Here is a 17,900-nt window from a genome sequence, read left to right as displayed (position 1 = left end):
GAGCTTTATGTCCTGAGCCAAGCTGTCTTTGCCAGCTTCTTCTGCTTTTTCTGCTCCTTGAACCGCTCCTATACGTTTGTTGAGCTCAGGTTCCAAGACCAACGCGACGATCAACATACCATATCAGCCTTCGTCAGCCTCTTCCTCTTCTTCCCTGCCTCGTCACCCTTGATACTCCCACCCTGCTCCGCAAGTTGTTTCTCCCATTGATTAACGTCAAAGTAGAACTCGCTCATGCGTTTCGCCCTCTCGTACTCTGAGAAATGACCTGGATCCCTCGAGTCTGCTTTAGCAAAGGCTCCCGTATGCCGATTGAACTTTGCGGTGAAGAGTGGGATCCCTAGAGAAAGCGTAAGTCAAATGATATGATTGCTCGAGGGGGACGAGGAACATACCAGAAGCATCGACAGGTCGTCCAGGCACAGAGCTCAATAACGAAGGATCGAGGTGCGCCAGTGCAGGATCAATCCCTTGCGCGATAGCAGCTGCTTGCAGGGCACTATAGTGTGACGAACTCGGTCCTGCAGCAAGCTGCTCCGACCCTGCATCCTTCGACGACGACGATGCTGCTGAACCATCTGCATCTCCCGCTTGTTGCCCAGACTCGGAACCACCCGCGGTTTCAGACGTCGTACCCGACCCAGACGCCTCCGGCTGCAAGGGATTCACCCAGGTCGTTTCTTGCGTTATGCTGTTGTAGAAGTAGTAGGCATTGTGTTGTGGGGAGTAGATTGCCTGCCAACCATGTGTCGCACCCTGGCCGTCTGCGGAACCCTGTCCCTGAGCATCCTTTGACCCTTCCTCGGCCGCCTCCGACTCAGAACGCGTCGACTTTCCACCATTTTGGCTGTCATTTGACCCCGTAACATCGTTCTCGCTTTCTACCGACTGAGAGCGTTGTTTCTGCTGCTCCTCGGGTTCTGGAGACTGGGATTCAGTGGCCTTTTGCTTGTCTTTCGAGTCTGTCATAGTAGCGGCGGATATACAAGAGAGTCTGAAGCAAACGAGAGAAAAGCGAGCAAGAGAAGATGATAGTCGAATTCCAAGTTCAGGTGACGAGAGGCGGTGATGTTGCCTTGCCTTACTATCCCACGGTCCTTCGGCTTCTCGGCAGCGATTAAGCGCTCGTCAAGATGGCGTTGGAACCTTTTTGAGGTTGCATTAGGTAGCTTCCATGGGTGCTCCATATATCGTGTCGATCCAAAAAGCCACTAACTCCAGTAGAATAGAGTAGCCGGTCAGAGTCTAACTTCTTCCCGCCAATCGTTCGTCACCGATTACCTCCCAGCTCCACAAGTGGACTGAAGCAAAGAATTTTGCCATAAAACGCGTTCGTTCATGTATCCTCTACGCGTCAACGGTGAAGTCATTGAAGTCATGTCCTGCACGGACCTAGCACACTAACAAGCAAACACCAAGGTATTTAAGTGAAGTAGTCATCTTCGCCTTCCTTTCACCGCGCATTCCCTGAAACACTCCCGAATCCTTCCAATTAACAATGTCTACCTGGGCCGACCCACTGCAACACCTCATCGCAAGTGAGCATCAAGAGGCATGTGTTTCATGTGACATCCATTCCTATTTTTCCTGACACGGAGCCAGGTGTATGCACTCTTCGACAGCTACATCGGCAATGCTGGAAACCCAGAGGTGCAGAAGACAATGGCAGACCAACTGTGTTGGCAAATCGCTCGACACTCCGCCGCCGAGGAACTCTTGATTTATCCTCTTTTCGAGAAGTTCCTCGGTGAAGACGGTAAGAAATTAGCTGACACTGACCGTTCAGACCACCAGGTAAGCTTGGATGCGATATCATCAATTACGCTAAGTTCACTGACATTCTACGCACAGCTCGTCAAGCAAAGTCTGTTTAACCTCTCCAAGACTCAGTTCGGGACGCCGGCATTTGACGACCTCTTGACGGACATCGTTCGAACGATGAAGATTCATAGCGAGACTGAAGAATCGTCGGATCTGCCCATGCTCCTCGCCCTGCTCCCACAAGCCGATTCACAGCTTGCCATCGAGCAGTTCACGTTGTCCAAGCAATTTGCACCTATCTAGTGAATTTCATCCTGTTAATCCTATACGTCCCTCGCTGATGGAGATTGATGTTAGTGCACCAAGCGGCAAAGTTCCCATTCCATCTTGGACAGATCTCATCCAAGCAACGCCTGAGCAGATCGCCAAGGCCTTCCAACAGCTGGGAACGTAAATATTTAAAATATACTACGTGGAATCAAAAAACTGCTGAAATTCGCGCATTTGAACCTAGTCTCTTCCTGGTACGCATTGAGAGTACAAGAAATTACGCTGAAAGCGTCTGTTAAGGGGCCGTCCTTTATTCCAGAGGGGATGTGTGAGCTTACATATTGGCAGACAGCTCCCTCCTCGCAGTTTCTCGGTCCTCCATAGAGTAGTCCACCACTACGCATTTTGCGTGGTTAGCCAAGTCGTTACAGACGTCGAGCAGAGGCGTACCATTGCCCCCAAAGCCTTTGCGTCGGTTTCTTCTTGAGAAGGAAGATCTCGCCAGTGTTGTCGCTCGTGACATACAACTTGTCTCCATCTTGGCTCCAAACGAGACCCAGAGGCCTGAAGCACCCTCCTGCAACAGCCAGGTGATCAGCTCCGTGTTACCCAGTATGTCAATCGACCTACCTCTCAGGCATTGGTCTTCTGTCTCCACATCATTCAGAAGAATGTCCGTGAAGGTGACATTGAGACGGGCGCTAGCATCGGTGGCAGTCCATCCGGATACTCCGGCTTTGGGATAACTTCCACTAATTTTAACCACTTTGAAGCCCTGGAGCCTACGCGCTAAGTCTTCTGTTGGGAGAAGGGAGGGGTACGAACAGCCTACCTGGGTGGGGTCAATGTATCCGTTACTGTGCATTGCAACATACAGTGAATCGTCTCCTCGAGGCCCAAACTTCATGTCGAGAGGAGCAGAATGAGGTGGGAGAATAAGCGACGGCCTCGCGGCTTCCCGCTGGCACCACTCATCATTGTATTCGGTTTCTGGGAGAATCGCTGACCTTTGGGAAAAGGTGAGTGATGCCTCGACGCGAAGAGGCGAGCGTAGCTCGGACTGGCTTACCATTCTCCTCGTTCGAAACGCCTATCCTGAATGGCGTTGGAATCCCATACAGGGAAGCAATATGGATACCCAGCAAATGAGCTCTCGGGACGTCTTGGGTTGCTCACTTTTAAAGCATACAGTCGGTCGGTGGGATGCAAGACCGAGGCTGGAGATGGACTTACACTTGAAAACGCCTTCCGCAGGGTTGTCGTTTCCCACACCTGTACCTACACCCCCGATGAAGCGATGGGTGGTACCTCCGTTATCTGAAAGGAAGTAAGTTCAGCCAGTGCTAACTTCTCTGTGTGCTCCATAAAGCTGACCTCCGGCATGGATGAAGCCCTGATGATCTTCGGCAATTCCTACGGCGTTCGCCAAACCGTAACTAGTTTGTTATCAGAACTCCGTCTACGACCGAGAAGATAGATCTATAACCACGCACCCTAATACCCTTCCGTACGAGCTTCGCGAAGAAGATTTGAGCCACGCGATGTTTGATCTCGGAGAAAGAAAGGAACCTAGGCCTACCTGTTATACGCCGCACCTCCACGCGGCAACTTGGTCAAGTCAAACGCCCGTACTTGAGCTCGACCAACAGCAGGGTCAAACGCCTCATAGTCCGGGCCATCTCCTGCTGAGATGCTGATAGCAATAAAATTAGGGTTGACTTTGGAAGCGATGATGGTGCGGGTAAGCTGTTTCTCCGTCAACATCCTGCAATGCGACGAACGGTGAGCCCCCGGTTCTGGTATTGACTTCGCGATCCAAGGCGACGCACCCTGTTACGAGAGTTCGCCGGTTAGTTGCCGTCATGGTGCGTGCATTGTAATCCCAAGACCATGCGAACTCTCTCGAGCTATAGAACGGAGGAAACGCGGTAAGCCTCAGCTCAAGTGTGTACACGTAGTAGGAACACGCACGTCGCAAAGAGCGTTCTTCCATCTGCACTGATATCGATCCCATGGTTGAGGTTGTAGTCGTCCACGATGACCTTGCTCCTCGTCACGCATCCATTCTTGTCCACAAAGTGTCCGGTGACCCCAACTCCACGCTCGACGACGAGGATATTCCCCCTCTTATCCAAGGTAATTCCTCGGGGATTGCTGATGCCACCCACAACAGCGGTACCCTCGAAGCCAGGCGCAACCTTCAACGCAGAGGTAGGCTTGGGCGCGTTGGGACATAGCGCAGTGGTCGAGGGTACTGGGGCAGGATTGCCTGTAACGTAAACCGCTGCGAGGGTAGAGCGGACCCGAAGGTTAATAGACACACGTCAGTCCTCGAAAACGTGGCTTTGTGGAGTGACACCGGCAATTACCTGAAAGAATGACAGCGAGCGAAAGTGAAGTGGCCAAGTGCATGGTGTAAGAAAGGTGGACACACTGAGAGACGAGTGGCCCTTCCTGCTCTTTTAAAGGCGAGATGTTGAAAACTTTACGTCCCCACTCATGACACAGTTTTTCCAGGTCTCGGTTGGAAGATAAATCTCTCGGAGCTTGGTGGGAGAACTTCTAAATATCGAAGACGCCGAGCATTCGGAAAGTGGGAGTCTTACTCGCCGGGGACACAGCATTGTAATTGTTGAGCCAACTGGCACACGAAGGTCGCTCTCGAAGTAAGGCTTCGAATGAGGACATTGGCGCCGGAATTCTTCGAGTCCATGGGAGTGCGTCAGACAGTCTTATCATTCACCTCTTGGCGCACTCACAAGAACTATAGGTATGAAGAGCTCTCTGGAACTCGCTCATCATAGCTGCTTTTCAAGGCGAGGGGTAAACATGACCTGAAAGAAGGCGTCCGACTCGGCGGGTTTGATTAGGCGCCTGGTGATTGTGGGCGCTTACCAATCCATACATCGAACACGCGAGACTCGATGCCATTTACATGGTAATTACAAATGGTGAGGACGAGAAGAATGAGACCTGGGAGGAGCAGGTCGGCATATGTTGGATTAACTAGGTGAGTGATGGCAGCGAAGTCAGGCGCACTGACCAGGGATATATTTCGGCCTATCCTGGCTTCGGGACACCGTAGCCGCTACGATGCCGCCAATCGGTACACCCGCATATCCTGGCGGGGCTGGAGACGCTTCACACTGAGCACGGCCGTATTAGAGTGGTGCGGTGCGCATTCCTTTATCGCTTTATTGCGCTATATTATGTCCATCTCGCAAGTCAACCCGAAACAACAGAGGTAGGTTAGTGGAGTAAGATGTACAGACAGACAATGATAAATGAGTGTAAAGAAGCATGAGAAGATCCCTGAACAACCGGAATGACCCTCAAAGGGAGTTAACTATCTGAGCGACCACAAGGGAGACAAAAATCTGCCAAGCTTGGATTTTGGGCGGCTTCCGACTCGGAATCCGGTAGTAGCATCTTCTGTGCTTGTCAGTTGGGCAAAACCAGTTGTTATTGTAGGCTATGCTTATAGAACATGTAGTAAAGGAAGTAACATAGTGAACTATATTCCAATCCGGTACACAAGCGTTAGGCCAAGCGTTGGGTGAGTCGAACTGCGGGGTCTACTTGGAGCAGGTCTGAACAGGGGTCAGTACAACGCATCCGAAGAACAGATATGTAGCAGAACTTACGCAAGGGTACTTGAAGCACGTAGGGCACCGAAGAGTGCTGAAGGCCGGATCATTGGTATAACTGTTATTCGCTGGCTTCGTCCGGCTTTGGAGGGCTCCAGAGGCATTCGCATCTCGGATAGTTTTCAAGAACTGCCAGTGTTCCAGAGGGGTTGACTAAATGCATTGTCTTGAAGTCGTTGGTAATTGTACTTACACTACGTTGGGCTCCGATAACAGCAGCCCCTGCGATAGCACCGCCAGCGCCTTGAATGACACCACCAGGGTTGGCAATTCCGGCAGTGCCATCTTTCAAGAACGACGATGTGAAACCGAGTGCCCGGCCTCCAGCGTCAGTCTTTCCCGACGACTTCTTGGGGGCGGGGACCGTGCGGTAGTCATTCTTCATCTGGGTTTTGTTCGCAGTCGAACCTTTATTGGCTGGGTTGTTTGACATTGTGGGGTCGATGTGAGGGAAGCTGTTTAAACGAGAAGTGGTTGTGACTGGTTGGATCGGTTGCAGATTGAGAACACTTAAATACAGCGCGCGGAGGTGGTATAACGGCATGGTATGGAGAAATGAAACAGAGTTCGCGGGCATTCAATCATATCGCCGTATCCACTTTGTATAGCGCCCTGATACGGGGGAGTGGTCCTGTGCCATCATATGCAGCACACCGCCCCTCGGCGTTCTCAGCTCTTGAAACGCTAACATGAGCGCCCAGGTTCCGTCACAGATAGTACTTGCCGGCTGGCCCGAAGTGAGATAGAACAGTCTATGTTCCAGTAGAGGAAGAGAAAAGCTGACGTTTCGCGGCTGTAGAAAGCCTACTCTGGTTGGTAATCATGGGCGCCTAAAGCACTAACATCGACATAGGACGTAAAATATCGTAGCTATCGTGAATCGTAAAAAGGGCGAGCTCTTACACCAGGCCAAAGCCACCACAAACCAGCTACAGAGTATAAAGAAAACCAGGCTGTCCCTCAAGCGGTTCCTTCAACTTTCCTTCCCTCGCCCGCTTGTTCCAATACATATGTCGAGCAGTCAAGATACATACCAAAAGTACGATCAAGGCCTGAGAAAGCATAGTCGCGATAAGGCCTGGAAAGGATAGGTCAGCCAAACTTGAACTGGACGAAGGATTGATTGCACAGTGAATTGACGCTTACCTGGGATGTACCTCGGCCGGTCCTGGTTTCTGAATACTGTCGCAGCGACGATCCCACCGATGGAACCGACGCAGACATTGAGGGCTGTTTGTACAGCGCTACAGTAATTAGGGCAACGAGTCAGAGAGAGACGGCCTTTGTGATGGGCTGGAACTCACCGTTTACTATGGCTCACGACGTTATTCGAGCTGTAAGTGAGGATACAGGGGGAGGTACCGGCGTTGCCCATGTTGATTAAGAAAATGCCTAGGAAACGAAAATCGTTGAGTAATCAAGGTATCACACCGCGCCGTGGAACGCTCAGCGACGGGATGTACGACAACGGCAGGAGCAGGAGTGCTGTACATACCGAAATAGCGGACCTTGTCATTCGAGTGCCATGCAGTGAGGGCAGAACCAACCACAGCGATACTTGCGAGGACGATAATGAACCCCGCACGGTGTTTCTTCTTGTCGGATAGGTAGGCCACAAGCAATGTGACTGGAATCTGGATGTGAGAAGGGTGTGAGATGCGTCTGTCCAGTCGCGTCGGACTATAGAACTCACAGCTAGAGCGTATGGTGGTGCACTCTGTGGAGAGGAAGTCCGTCAGGAGGGAATGATAAAAACTTGCATGGAATATTTCCTTACCAGAAGTAGTGTTCCCTTTCGATCGTAGCCCATACCACCGAGAATGATGGGCAAGAAATAACTTTGGACATATGACGGCATCGTAGAGAAAAGGACCAAGAAGCCTGTAATGGTATACACGGTAAACCACTTCCAGCGAAACAGAAGACACATGGACTTACCATACGCCCATAACGTCCAATCCTGCAGATGTTTCATGACCTTGGCGAAAGTGATCTTGTCGGGAAGAGCATCACCTCGATCCTCATTAATCCGCTTGATCACAAACTCAGTCTGCTCCTTTGTGAGGAACTTGTTCTCCTCAGGGAAGTTGGGAAGGAAAATGAACCCAACGAAACCAAGCAATATGGTGATGATCCCTTCAACAATCTAAAGTGCAAGCGCGAAAGAGAGAAAGTCGAAGTCAGGATCGAAAAAAAGTAAATGGGTGGGTGCGACTTACGAAGATCCACCGCCATCCTTCCAGGTTCCCTTTGCCTTCCAACAAGCTCAAGCCGTAAGCCAAGAGGGGACTCAAGCCTCCTGCTGTGAGCGGAAGCAATGAGAATACAGCCATTCTACAAGTTCGCCGATCAGCGAAGCGCCCTAACGTAGGTTCGGAATTCGAAGTATGTACTACGTACCGCTTCTGAAGCTCATGGCGCTTATACCAAGCCGATATGATCCAGAGCACAGCTGGGAAGAAGGGCGCCTATCGAGAAGAAGTGAAATCAGGATCACTTATCGATAATATGCAGCATAGCCAATTCGTCCCGACCTCGAAGATACCCAAGAGTATGCGGGTTACCAGCAGCTCTTCCCACTTCTTGATAAATCCCATTCCCAGCTGGACGGTCCCCCAAGCGAGGACCAAGAAGGTCAGCCAGTCACGCACGCCAAACTTGCGTAAGACCAAGTTCCCAGGAAGTTGTCTGTCATGTCATGTTATGTTAGTTGCCTGGTGTGAACGTGGTGAAGAAAGATTGCGCACAGAAGAATGTATGGAACGAAGTACATGCATGTGACGATACTGTATCGGGGGCCGACATTGAGTTCCTGATGAGAGGATCCACAAGTCAGCAGAAGTTGGAGATAAGCAAGATTTTGAGACGAACTAGTGTTTTGTCCATTCCGGCAGCATAGGCAGCGCCCAGGTTGATACGGTCGATAAGGGAGAAGGAATAGAGCATAGTCAAGATCGGAACGATGTGCAAGTCGACGCGCAACCTATTGGAGGACGATTGAGATATCAGACTTCGATAAAGAGTTGCAGGCAACTTACATGGTTCGTCGCTCGAACTTGGGGTCGACGGTGTCGTTTGCCGACTCGACCTTCTCGATGGAAGATGAGGTGGACTTTCGATTCGGGGCTGGCTTAGAGTCATTTCCCGGGATTGGAGCTGGGACAGACATAGGTGCGTCGTGGTAAGAGGTCCGGCAGCGTTGCAAAGAGCATGGAGAAAGGAGAAAGCTCTATTATATGCCTGGTATGTAGTTGCAGGCCTTCCCCGTGGGTCGGAGTCAAGCAGACCTTACGCGATGAACTTCACCGATAGCGGGTGGGAATGCATTCAGTCCCCAAGGAGGGGACAAACGGTACCTGGAGGCCAAGAGGCTTCCACTCCGCAAAGTGGAGAACGGGACCCTCAAGAAGTCACAAACAAGTCATGGAAAGAGAAGATGGAATACACTTTAGTCAAGGTGATCAGCGGGTGCTTAAACCAAAACAAGGCTAGTCACTCACGGGGGTGACTATCAGAGTTCGAAGCGGCTTTCATACCCGCTGAAGGAGACAGGCCGGTGGGAGTTCGTTCCCCATGGGAGGTTCATCATGAGGCCCGCGTGATAGAGCTTGACCCGTTTCTGTCAAACCTTGCAATTGTGGAGGTTGGTGTGAGTCTGTATCATTCCGTAACTTCATTCACGTTGGCGCTAAGCGTAGAGTCTCGTTCAAATAGGGCGCGGCTTGGGTGATACAGTCTTCAGGAACAGATTCAAAGTGAAATGGCTTGGAAGTGGCTATCAGTTTGGACTGTAGTCTGTACGAGATATGCGGGGGTTGCGGTTGCCGGCAATCCAACAAGTGCCTCGAGGTCGGCAATCCAGCAGACAAGAATAAGCCGCTTTCAATTTCAATCAGGTGGTTCCTGGATGGAAAGAACATGGAGTGCAAGCTCACCTCACACCCTCGTTGTCCCTCGACAATTCCGCGCTCAATGTCTGCCGAGTCTCAACTTCCCCGCCTTGCTCAAAGAGACTAGTGGTGTCACTTCCTAGTTCCGGTCAGCTCCACTCGATACGGTAGTGAACAGCTACGCCAAGCCACGATGTCGAGATGCGGTTGAACTGTTCGTCGATGTACCCGGTTCGTGTCGTGAGCCTTCCAGACGTTTCTGAGTTCGCGTTGAATCCATTGGAATGACAGGCAACAGAGCAGATACCAAGAGTATTGTATTCGTATAGACCCTTGTCGACATCTGCGCCGTCGTCGGGGACAGCGCGTTTATCAGGTGCAGGTCGGTAGACGTCAGTCGGCGACGTTTCCCGCAGTCGCAGTGGCGGTGCTCCCTCGAAGGACAATGAACTTGGAAACAAGCACGGCCAAACAAACGTCGTCAGGCTAGTTCGGCAGGACAAGAAAGGCAGTGCTCACCTTCTTTAGCACCTACCACTACAACCCTTCCGCAGTTCAATCGCTTTCTTACAGACCATCTAGACGATGGAGAGAGTACCTCCTCCTCAAGGTACGTCTTCCCTCCCACCTAACTCTGGGATTTGTATGAGGCTGACAGGAATCTCTGATCTATACAGGTAATTACTTGCATCTATAGTTCCCGGTCGGTTGAAGCGAAGTTAATCCTAATCGTTTGGGTTTGAAGGACCACCACCGTCCTATGCCTTTGTGACGAAAGTCTATAAACGAAGTTTACGACCTGTTATTATTGCTGGTGTGTGCCGATCTTCTTGGGCTGAGCGATGGTGTGGACTAAGCCGTTGCAGTAACGATATTGGCTGGTTTCTGGACATTGTTCTCGTGAGTGGCGCTTAACCTCATGCGATGGCTTCATAACTAACTCCACCTCCAGAGGAGTAAGAACCTGCTCTACCTACACACCCACCGACTCAGAAGACTCATCGTCTTTCAGATTGGTCACTTCCGCAATGCACCCTACTTTGCCGAACGTTCGTCCTCTCCAACACTACCTCTTGTCCGATCAAGACATTAACAATGCACCAACAGAAGGATTGACGGCCTTGAACATCGTCGCCATCGTATTAGGAGCGCTATACATGCTCCTCACCGCTATCGAGGTGCGATTCGAACCCTACACCGCCTTACCCAAGCACCCAAGCTAACCCAAGTATTTCTAGGCGTTCGGCCTTTTTGCCGGTGCGACTGTGAGTGTTGTTTGCTTGCCTACCGATGTCGTCTACGCCCACAAAGCGAATTCAACGTGGATTCGGCGTTGTCTTCGTCGTTGCGCTTTTGTTGTTGTTGTTGCTGTTCTTGGACTAATGTGTTGCACAGCAAAAACTCTGGGCTGCTCGGATTTTCGCTTGGTTGTCCGCGTTTGCGTTTATCGCTACGGCTGGGATGGGACTTGTTCGTGTGATCATTCACTTCACTCAGAAGGTACTTGTGCTCTCAACGTCTATCCATCTCGAACCAAACGCTGAGATGGGCTATAGGATAACATCCTCGAAGCCTGCGCGAAGCTCGCAGACGGGAGCAGAGTGCGGGTATATGTAAGTGGCTATGATTAGCCGTTGGTTGCATTCCAGTATTGACGGCTGACTGGGCTGTATTTAGACTGGGTTCTGGGGCCCTATCAGATATGACACGCTTAGCCGCGAAGATGCCGAGTTCTGTACGTCCGCCTCTATATCTCTCCCCTCCATCGACGACTCTTGACTGGTTGAATCAGGGTGTAGACGCTCATGGGACCGCGGATCCTGGTCTGAGATCCTCTCCTTCATCGCTACCTCACGTACGTACATCGCATCACCTCTTAACGTACCGGCGCTAAATCCGTAAACTTCCCGGACAGTCCTAGCCGCACTCTTCGCCAGCATCGCATTCGGGTTCTACCGCCAACTCCTTGACCCCTCGAGTGTGCAGAACGCATGGCGCGCACCCACCACAGTCCGAACGGAGGCGTACCCCTCGCCATACGCACCGCCATACAACGCGGGAGGACCGATGCCGTACCCGACGTACGGGCAGTACACCCCGAGCCATGCGCCGTACAGCGGGTATCCCGCGTATGGTCCCCCGCCTGGCCCTCCGCCCGCTGAGAGCAAGCCGCCTGGGTATGGGTACTCTGAGACGAGTGATTGGCTGCCGCCGAGAGATGATAAGAACCCTTTTGAGTCGCCGCAGGATGGTACGGCTGGAGGTGGGAGTAATCAGCGCCCGTGAACGGTTACCGTGAGTGGGCAGTTCATGTTCGGGTTTACGATTCATTACGGCTTTTCTGTTTCGCTGTATTTTTTTGTTGTTACGTTGTTTGCTGTTACGTTTAACCGTACTCTGTGAACCCTCGGATGAGTTGGATACCTAGTAATACCATCTTGTTATCGAGCTCGTTGCTATGATCTTGGACCTTTTTTTGTTTTGTGGATACATTGTACTCTAGCTGCTTTCTTTTTTTGTAATGACTGGTGCATTATGCTTCTATCATCCCTTTCGAAGGCTGATTTGGATTATCAGTGAGTAGGACGTGGGTCGTCATCAGCTGTGGGACCACATCCTCGAGAGGCATTGTCAATGTTATGGAGAGCTATAAACATCTCTACGTGGTCTGCATCTGAATCTTTCCTGTGCAATTATTAGCTGCGGACAGTAACACCCTTAGTAGCTATCATCGAGTCAGCTACAGCATTATCATTGCTGGAGTTCGCTGCGGATCCTGAGTATCTCACAGCGCGAGATTGACGGTATCACTCTCCATGCCATTCGTAACACCAATACACCAATGTTCCTTGATCAACATGACCCATCCTTGTCTCGAGCTGTTGCCGCTCCATTTCATCGATGACTGATAGTTGTATCAATCTGATGCTTACTTGTCCATTCGTCATGGAGGTTAAATATAAGCGCTGCACAGGTTATTCCTTCTATTAAGCGCTCAGTCTCAGTACATTGCAGACCATGTTCACTCTAAGGACTACGCCAAAAACCCATGCAAAAAGCGGGAAGGTGGATTACCGAGTCGGGCAGCGAAGCGAGAGACAGGGGCCAAACCAAATAACCCCAATCAAAAGAATTTGATCGTCGAGGATGTGGACCATCGTCGGGTGACACAATCGGGTGACAGCGACAAGGGACACGACACGATTCGACTCGGACGACAACGACGACAACGACGGCGACAGGGACCATACCTCCACCGCGTTACTCCCCCTGCAGCTGGCAGCGACGCCGCCCAGCATGACACGCGCCAAAACCGCACTGGCGATCCTCTCTCTCCCGTTCCGCAACGGCTACATCTTCCTCCTATGCGTCGCCATCGTCTTCATGCAGGCTGGATTCCATGCAGGGAGCCGCGACCGCGACCGAACGAGCGCCGTGCTGCTTCTAGGCGCCACCCCCGAAATCCGCGAAGAGCTGTTATCCAAGACGCGGGGGCTGGTGAAGAAGTCGGACGCAGAGCACCCCATACCCAAGCTCATGGACGAAGCGGAGGCGCGGTTCCGGGACAAGTTGGGAAGGCAGAGCAAGACGCTCAAAGCTGCCGTGGCGGAATATAAACGAAGATATAAACGGCCCCCGCCGAAGGGCTTCGATGAATGGTGGAAGTTTGTGCAGCGGAATGATGTCAAGCTTGTCGATGAATATGATGGTCTTGTGGAGGATCTAGAGCCGTTTTGGGGTATGAGTGGTGTGGAATTGCGCAGGCGCGCTGTTCAGGTATGTATGGTTTTGTATTAATTTGGTGCTTGAGGATGGCTAGTGGGGATTCTGGTTCCTTCACTCATGGTCATCCCAATACTGACGCAGTTGACAGGCAGGCGAACTCCCGTTTGTTGACCTCGTACGGATACGCAATGGCAAGTCGGAAAGTGTGAACTTGAAGGATGAAGGGGTTAGCGGTAGAGCAGAAGGGTTTCGCTCGATGATAACTCGTTTCGTTGACAAGGTAAGCGTCTATCCATTTGATACCCGCACCATGCTTCAGCTAACTCTTGGTGCCAGTTGCCGGACATGGACTTCCCAATCAACGCACTTGCAGAAAGCCGCGTTCTGGTGCCATGGGAGCATCAACACTACCCCAACATGACAACGCAAGATTCGTCGGGAGGCCTAAACGCCATGCTCGGTGGGCCCTTCCAGGCGGATTGGGCTGGCCAAGGCAATGTATGGGATGCCTGGAGACGTACATGTAGCCCCTCCTCCGCCGGTCGTCGCATCCTCACCACCCTCCAGAGCCAAGGTCCTTCAGGTCACAACTACTTCGATCCCCAAGGCCTTCCTTCAGGGGATGATTTCTACTTTGTCCCCAATATCACCGCCTCGCACGTCGACTTTTGCTCGAACCCCCAGCTGCACCTCGACCAAGGTCTCTTCTACAGCGACTGGAGGTCTATCCACGCTCTTTACCCGATATTCAGCCCCGCCAAGGCGCCGGGGTTCATGGACATCAGGATCCCCAGTCACTACTACTTTGGCAACACCCCGCGTTACACCTACGGCTGGGACTATGTCAACCTCGAGCTGAAAGAGGTCGATTCGATGGAGGTTCCATGGGAGAAGAAGGTGGACAAGGTGTATTGGAGGGGCGCAAGCACTGGCGGAGGAAACCACCCACCCGGCTTTGCCAATCGGTTCCACCGACACCGTTTCGTGCAAATGGCTTCTGACACATCAGATTTCAACCGAACACTCACCTTTGTGGACCCTGATGACTCTTCCCGCCTTTTGACAGCATCCGTCACCTCGCAGAAATTAAACCCTGAAGTTATGGACGTCGCGTTTGTGAAGGCTGTTCGAGAGGAGATCTATCCTGGAGGGGCGGAGGCTCTGAGGGAGAAGAACCGTTTTGAAGATTCGGTTGAGCTGGGGCGGCACTGGGGGTACAAGTACCTGTTGGATATGGATGGGGTTGGTTATAGTGGACGGTTCATGGCGTTTTTGGCTAGCGACAGCGTACCCCTAAAGACAAGCGTGTATAGGGAGTTTTATGAAGGATGGATCGAGCCATGGTACGCTTTATCTACCTCTCCGCGTCACAGTAACTTTAACAGTCCGTCACAGGTTGCATTATATCCCACTATCATCGAGCTATCACGAAGTCTACAACATCCATGCCTATTTTTCCGGTCCCACCCAGTCGACGTTAGAAGCATACCATAGCACAGAGAGTGACGCTGGTTAGTGCATCCTTTCACATTTACTTTTCGAGCCTAGCTGACGTCGCGGGGGGATTCCAGAGGCTAGCTCTACTCCCACTGGTGACGACACTGTCGATGGTGCAGATCCCCAGCGTCGAGATCAATCTGAGGGGCAGACAGGGCCTTCCCAATCTATCGAGGTTCGGAGATCCGTGGAAGCAGATCGCCGGCTGCGTCGGATTGCGCGTGCTGGAAAGCAGTGGAAGAGGACGATGGGGAGGCATGCGGATATTGAAGGTGCGTCTGCGTTCCAGTTTATCTTTAGTCCTCAGCCCTGACTGATGCGCGTCTACTTGTACAGCCTATGTCTATCGACTGTGTTTGGAGTGGGCGAGGCTGCTAGCTGATGATCGAAATTCAATGGACTATTCGAGCTTTAAGATTCTTTGAACGGTATGGACTTTTGTATTTGGGACTTTTAGCATGATTCTCCCTTCGTATTTCGGGGCTGTACACTGTCGCCCACTTCTTTTTGTTATAATGACCCTGGCAGCATTCATTTGTAAATTATTTCATTACGAGCATACTTATTCCCGTAGATTAATGGCATGTCTTCAAGTTCATCACTTTTCTTCTATCCCTTTTGTTTTGGCGCCCATTGGAATTTAAGATGACGTAGGGCTGTCCTGGACAACAGGTTCGTCCGCTCTTTCTCAACTTGACATTGTGTTGCTGATTGATTCTGTTTCAGGGTCTCACAATCGCCCCTGTCATGACATCGATGATCGACCATGACCCTTGTCATTGCCTTTGTGTTCGCAATTCAATCCGCTCCCGGTTTTTCTTTCACGATTGTCTGGATAGGCAACAAGCCATCAACAATCGATATAGGACGCTTTGGTTTGGCGCCCATAGGTTATTCAGGGGAAGCCACGTTGCGTGTGCATGTTTTCAAGACGTCCATCTACAAAGATGCCTCGCCTCGCGGCCATCGTGACCACTCATGCCGAATTGGAAGCGACGTTTGCGATGGTGGCTTTTGACCTGCCTTGAGGCTGAGCTCCGTGTCCATGGGCTTTGTGATATCTTGGATATCGATTGATGCTTTGGGTTCTCTCCGAGCTATATCTGGTGGAGCTTGACGTTGTTCCCTTCTCTATACATACCCCGCGTCCAAGTTCCTTCCTCCTCTCCCTTACATCTATTACCTCCCCCTGCCTACGCGTTTGAGCTGATCCTCCTTCTCTACTGCCCAGAACGAACACGATCATCGGCTAGGACAGCTTCAACTCGCCATCTCCAACAGCCATGTACGCTCCCCGCCGATCCCACAGCCGAGCTCCCTCTCCTATGCCCATCGGGCCGCCGATGCCCTCGACAACACCAACCTACGCCGTCCCCCTCCCATCCGCACCAATGCCCACCGGCGATGCCATGATGAACGCGATGCACACCATGGGCACTATGCCTGGCGCCATGGGGGGAGCAGGACACACCCTCCGCCGGCCCCCGAGCCAAGCCGAGTTCAAAGTCGAAAAAGTCGCCCGCCCGCCGTCGTCGATGGCGAACCGCTACAGCCCGCAGAACGTGAACGCCAATGCGGAGGTGTACTTTGATGAGAATGTGTATAGGCAGAAGGTGGCGGCGCTTGTTGCGGCCAAGGACCGCCCTGCGTTTGCGACGACTGGGTATGTGTTTGTTGAGCCTGGGCAGGTTGTGTTGTTCTTTAGGTCCAAGGTGCGATCCGTCTTTTTGTTGGATGAAGGTTGGGATCGTATATTGACGCGTATGTTTTGCAGAGTGGTATCACGCAATCTCTCGACTTTCCTATCGACGTGGAGTACAACTCCCCACCCGCGCTCGACGTCCTAGTCGCCGCCTGCAGACCACACCAGACTTCAGACTACAACGGCTACATGGACCGCGAATCCCTCTTCTACCCACCCACGCTCCCGCTCACCACCTCCCTCGAGATCTCCAACTTCCCCATCCTCGACGCGGTCAAGAACGCCCTGTTCCCGAACCTCCCGACGGGCCACTACCTCACCGCCGTCAAGGACAAACTCGAGGTGCTGCTCGATGGCGGGAGGCTGGAGCGGCAGATCGCGCACCTGCGGAACGACGGGCGGGCGGCGACGATCCTGCTCACCCTGCCCGTGCGGTTCCAGGGCGGCGCCGTCGTCGTGCGCGAGCCGATCTCGGGCATGCAGGAGCGGTTCGTGAGCAAGACGCACCCGTCCCCGCCTGGCACCGCCGCGCGCGAGAGCCTCGAGTGGGTCGCGTTCCTCGCCAACTGCGACTACGAGACGGAGATTGTGGATAAGGGGTATAGGGTGATGATGTCGTATGGGGTGTATGTGAAGAACTTTAGTGCGGATGGAGCTGTGAGGTTTGATTCGCTTTCGATCCCGACGGATGCGTTCTTTGATATGTTGGCGCCTGTTATGAATATGTCGAGGGGTCGCAAGATTGGGTTCTACCTCTCGCATGATTATGGGGTTAACCCGTCGGTGGTTACGGCGCAGGCTTTGGTTCCTCAGGTAACGTGTCCTCTTCTTCCATCCGTTATCTACAGTGACTGATCTTACTACTTCTCTCTTTAGCTCAAGGGAGGCGACTATCTGCTGTACCACGCTTTCAAGATGTACAAGCTCAATCCGGAGCTACACTGGGCAGCCGGGGAGTACATCTGGCCCTCCGAACGACTCGTCGAGTTCTTCAGCGAGGACATCGAGACGAGTCCAACCCTCAAGTCCGCACCCCCACGGATCCCGATACCCTACGGCGGGCCCAGCATCGCACCAGGTATGCGCCCCGGCACTGTTCCGCCCCCGCCCTTCCCGTACGGCTCCCCGCAACAGCATCACCAGTTCGGGCAGGAACACGACCCCTTAAGGTCCAAGGTGGAGGAATCGGGTGGACAGCTGTTTGCGGATGCTGGTGTTACTGTTCTGACGGATTGGAATAACCCAGCGTCGGCGAATGGGGCGGTTGAGAGGGTACCTTTCATCTCCCACGGTGAATTGAAGAAGTTTGTTGTGAATGTCTTGATGGTTGTTTACGTCCCATGATGTTTTGTTCGCTTTACTCAGGTTGTACTTTTAGTTGTTGTATTCAATCAAGGATGTTTTGCT

General features: G+C 52.2%; 7 protein-coding genes across 7 annotated transcripts; 3 read left to right on the top strand and 4 right to left on the bottom strand.

Annotated features, from left to right (window-relative positions):
- Positions 1-5: 5 nt before the first annotated feature.
- Positions 6-1,008, bottom strand: CC1G_07512 (hypothetical protein; the record flags this gene model as incomplete). Its single annotated transcript, XM_001837970.2, has 3 exons — positions 396-1,008; positions 120-340; positions 6-68 (listed from the first exon to the last, which is right to left on the bottom strand). The coding sequence occupies exons 1-3, from the start codon at positions 967-969 to the stop codon at positions 6-8; spliced, it is 858 nt and encodes a 285-aa protein (XP_001838022.1). The 5' UTR covers positions 970-1,008.
- A 490-nt stretch (positions 1,009-1,498) lies between these two features.
- Positions 1,499-2,215, top strand: CC1G_07511 (hypothetical protein; the record flags this gene model as incomplete). The annotated part of the gene is made up of 5 exons (XM_001837969.2): positions 1,499-1,558; positions 1,603-1,756; positions 1,787-1,794; positions 1,852-2,063; positions 2,119-2,215. 5 exons carry the CDS (start codon positions 1,499-1,501, stop codon positions 2,213-2,215), a joined length of 531 nt encoding a protein of 176 aa, XP_001838021.2.
- Positions 2,216-2,365: 150 nt separating this feature from the next.
- On the bottom strand, positions 2,366-4,443 carry CC1G_07510 (hypothetical protein; the record flags this gene model as incomplete). Its single annotated transcript, XM_001837968.2, has 12 exons — positions 2,366-2,427; positions 2,465-2,608; positions 2,662-2,806; positions 2,864-3,038; positions 3,101-3,206; positions 3,265-3,348; positions 3,406-3,467; positions 3,525-3,545; positions 3,611-3,796; positions 3,861-3,938; positions 4,003-4,315; positions 4,401-4,443. The coding sequence occupies 12 exons, from the start codon at positions 4,441-4,443 to the stop codon at positions 2,366-2,368; spliced, it is 1,419 nt and encodes a 472-aa protein (XP_001838020.2).
- Positions 4,444-5,606: 1,163 nt separating this feature from the next.
- On the bottom strand, positions 5,607-6,111 carry CC1G_07509 (hypothetical protein; the record flags this gene model as incomplete). Its single annotated transcript, XM_001837967.1, has 3 exons — positions 5,607-5,621; positions 5,676-5,807; positions 5,872-6,111. The coding sequence occupies 3 exons, from the start codon at positions 6,109-6,111 to the stop codon at positions 5,607-5,609; spliced, it is 387 nt and encodes a 128-aa protein (XP_001838019.1).
- Positions 6,112-6,607: 496 nt separating this feature from the next.
- CC1G_07508 (hypothetical protein) lies at positions 6,608-8,847 on the bottom strand (the record flags this gene model as incomplete). Its single annotated transcript, XM_001837966.2, has 13 exons — positions 6,608-6,756; positions 6,825-6,922; positions 6,983-7,070; positions 7,174-7,312; positions 7,372-7,395; positions 7,456-7,559; positions 7,617-7,824; positions 7,898-8,012; positions 8,079-8,146; positions 8,213-8,366; positions 8,426-8,490; positions 8,550-8,661; positions 8,717-8,847. The coding sequence occupies 13 exons, from the start codon at positions 8,845-8,847 to the stop codon at positions 6,608-6,610; spliced, it is 1,455 nt and encodes a 484-aa protein (XP_001838018.2).
- Positions 8,848-10,153: 1,306 nt separating this feature from the next.
- On the top strand, positions 10,154-15,384 carry CC1G_15593 (capsular associated protein; the record flags this gene model as incomplete). Its single annotated transcript, XM_002911005.1, has 18 exons — positions 10,154-10,178; positions 10,314-10,382; positions 10,435-10,468; positions 10,521-10,746; positions 10,807-10,833; positions 10,964-11,068; positions 11,125-11,181; positions 11,246-11,303; positions 11,361-11,423; positions 11,484-11,831; positions 12,072-12,144; positions 12,543-12,634; positions 12,753-13,345; positions 13,443-13,574; positions 13,631-14,637; positions 14,690-14,805; positions 14,866-15,063; positions 15,128-15,384. 18 exons carry the CDS (start codon positions 10,154-10,156, stop codon positions 15,214-15,216), a joined length of 3,312 nt encoding a protein of 1,103 aa, XP_002911051.1. The 3' UTR covers positions 15,217-15,384.
- A 468-nt stretch (positions 15,385-15,852) lies between these two features.
- On the top strand, positions 15,853-17,900 carry CC1G_07504 (hypothetical protein). The gene is made up of 3 exons (XM_001837962.2): positions 15,853-16,503; positions 16,566-17,306; positions 17,370-17,900. Exons 1-3 carry the CDS (start codon positions 16,075-16,077, stop codon positions 17,835-17,837), a joined length of 1,638 nt encoding a protein of 545 aa, XP_001838014.1. The 5' UTR covers positions 15,853-16,074; the 3' UTR covers positions 17,838-17,900.

This window comes from Coprinopsis cinerea (assembly GCF_000182895.1).
Source record: "Coprinopsis cinerea okayama7#130 chromosome 6 map unlocalized cont3.6, whole genome shotgun sequence".
In the NCBI taxonomy this organism is placed as follows: Eukaryota; Fungi; Basidiomycota; class Agaricomycetes; order Agaricales; family Psathyrellaceae; genus Coprinopsis; species Coprinopsis cinerea.
Note: the sequence above shows the minus strand (reverse complement) of the source record. Positions and strands in the feature narration are given on the sequence as shown.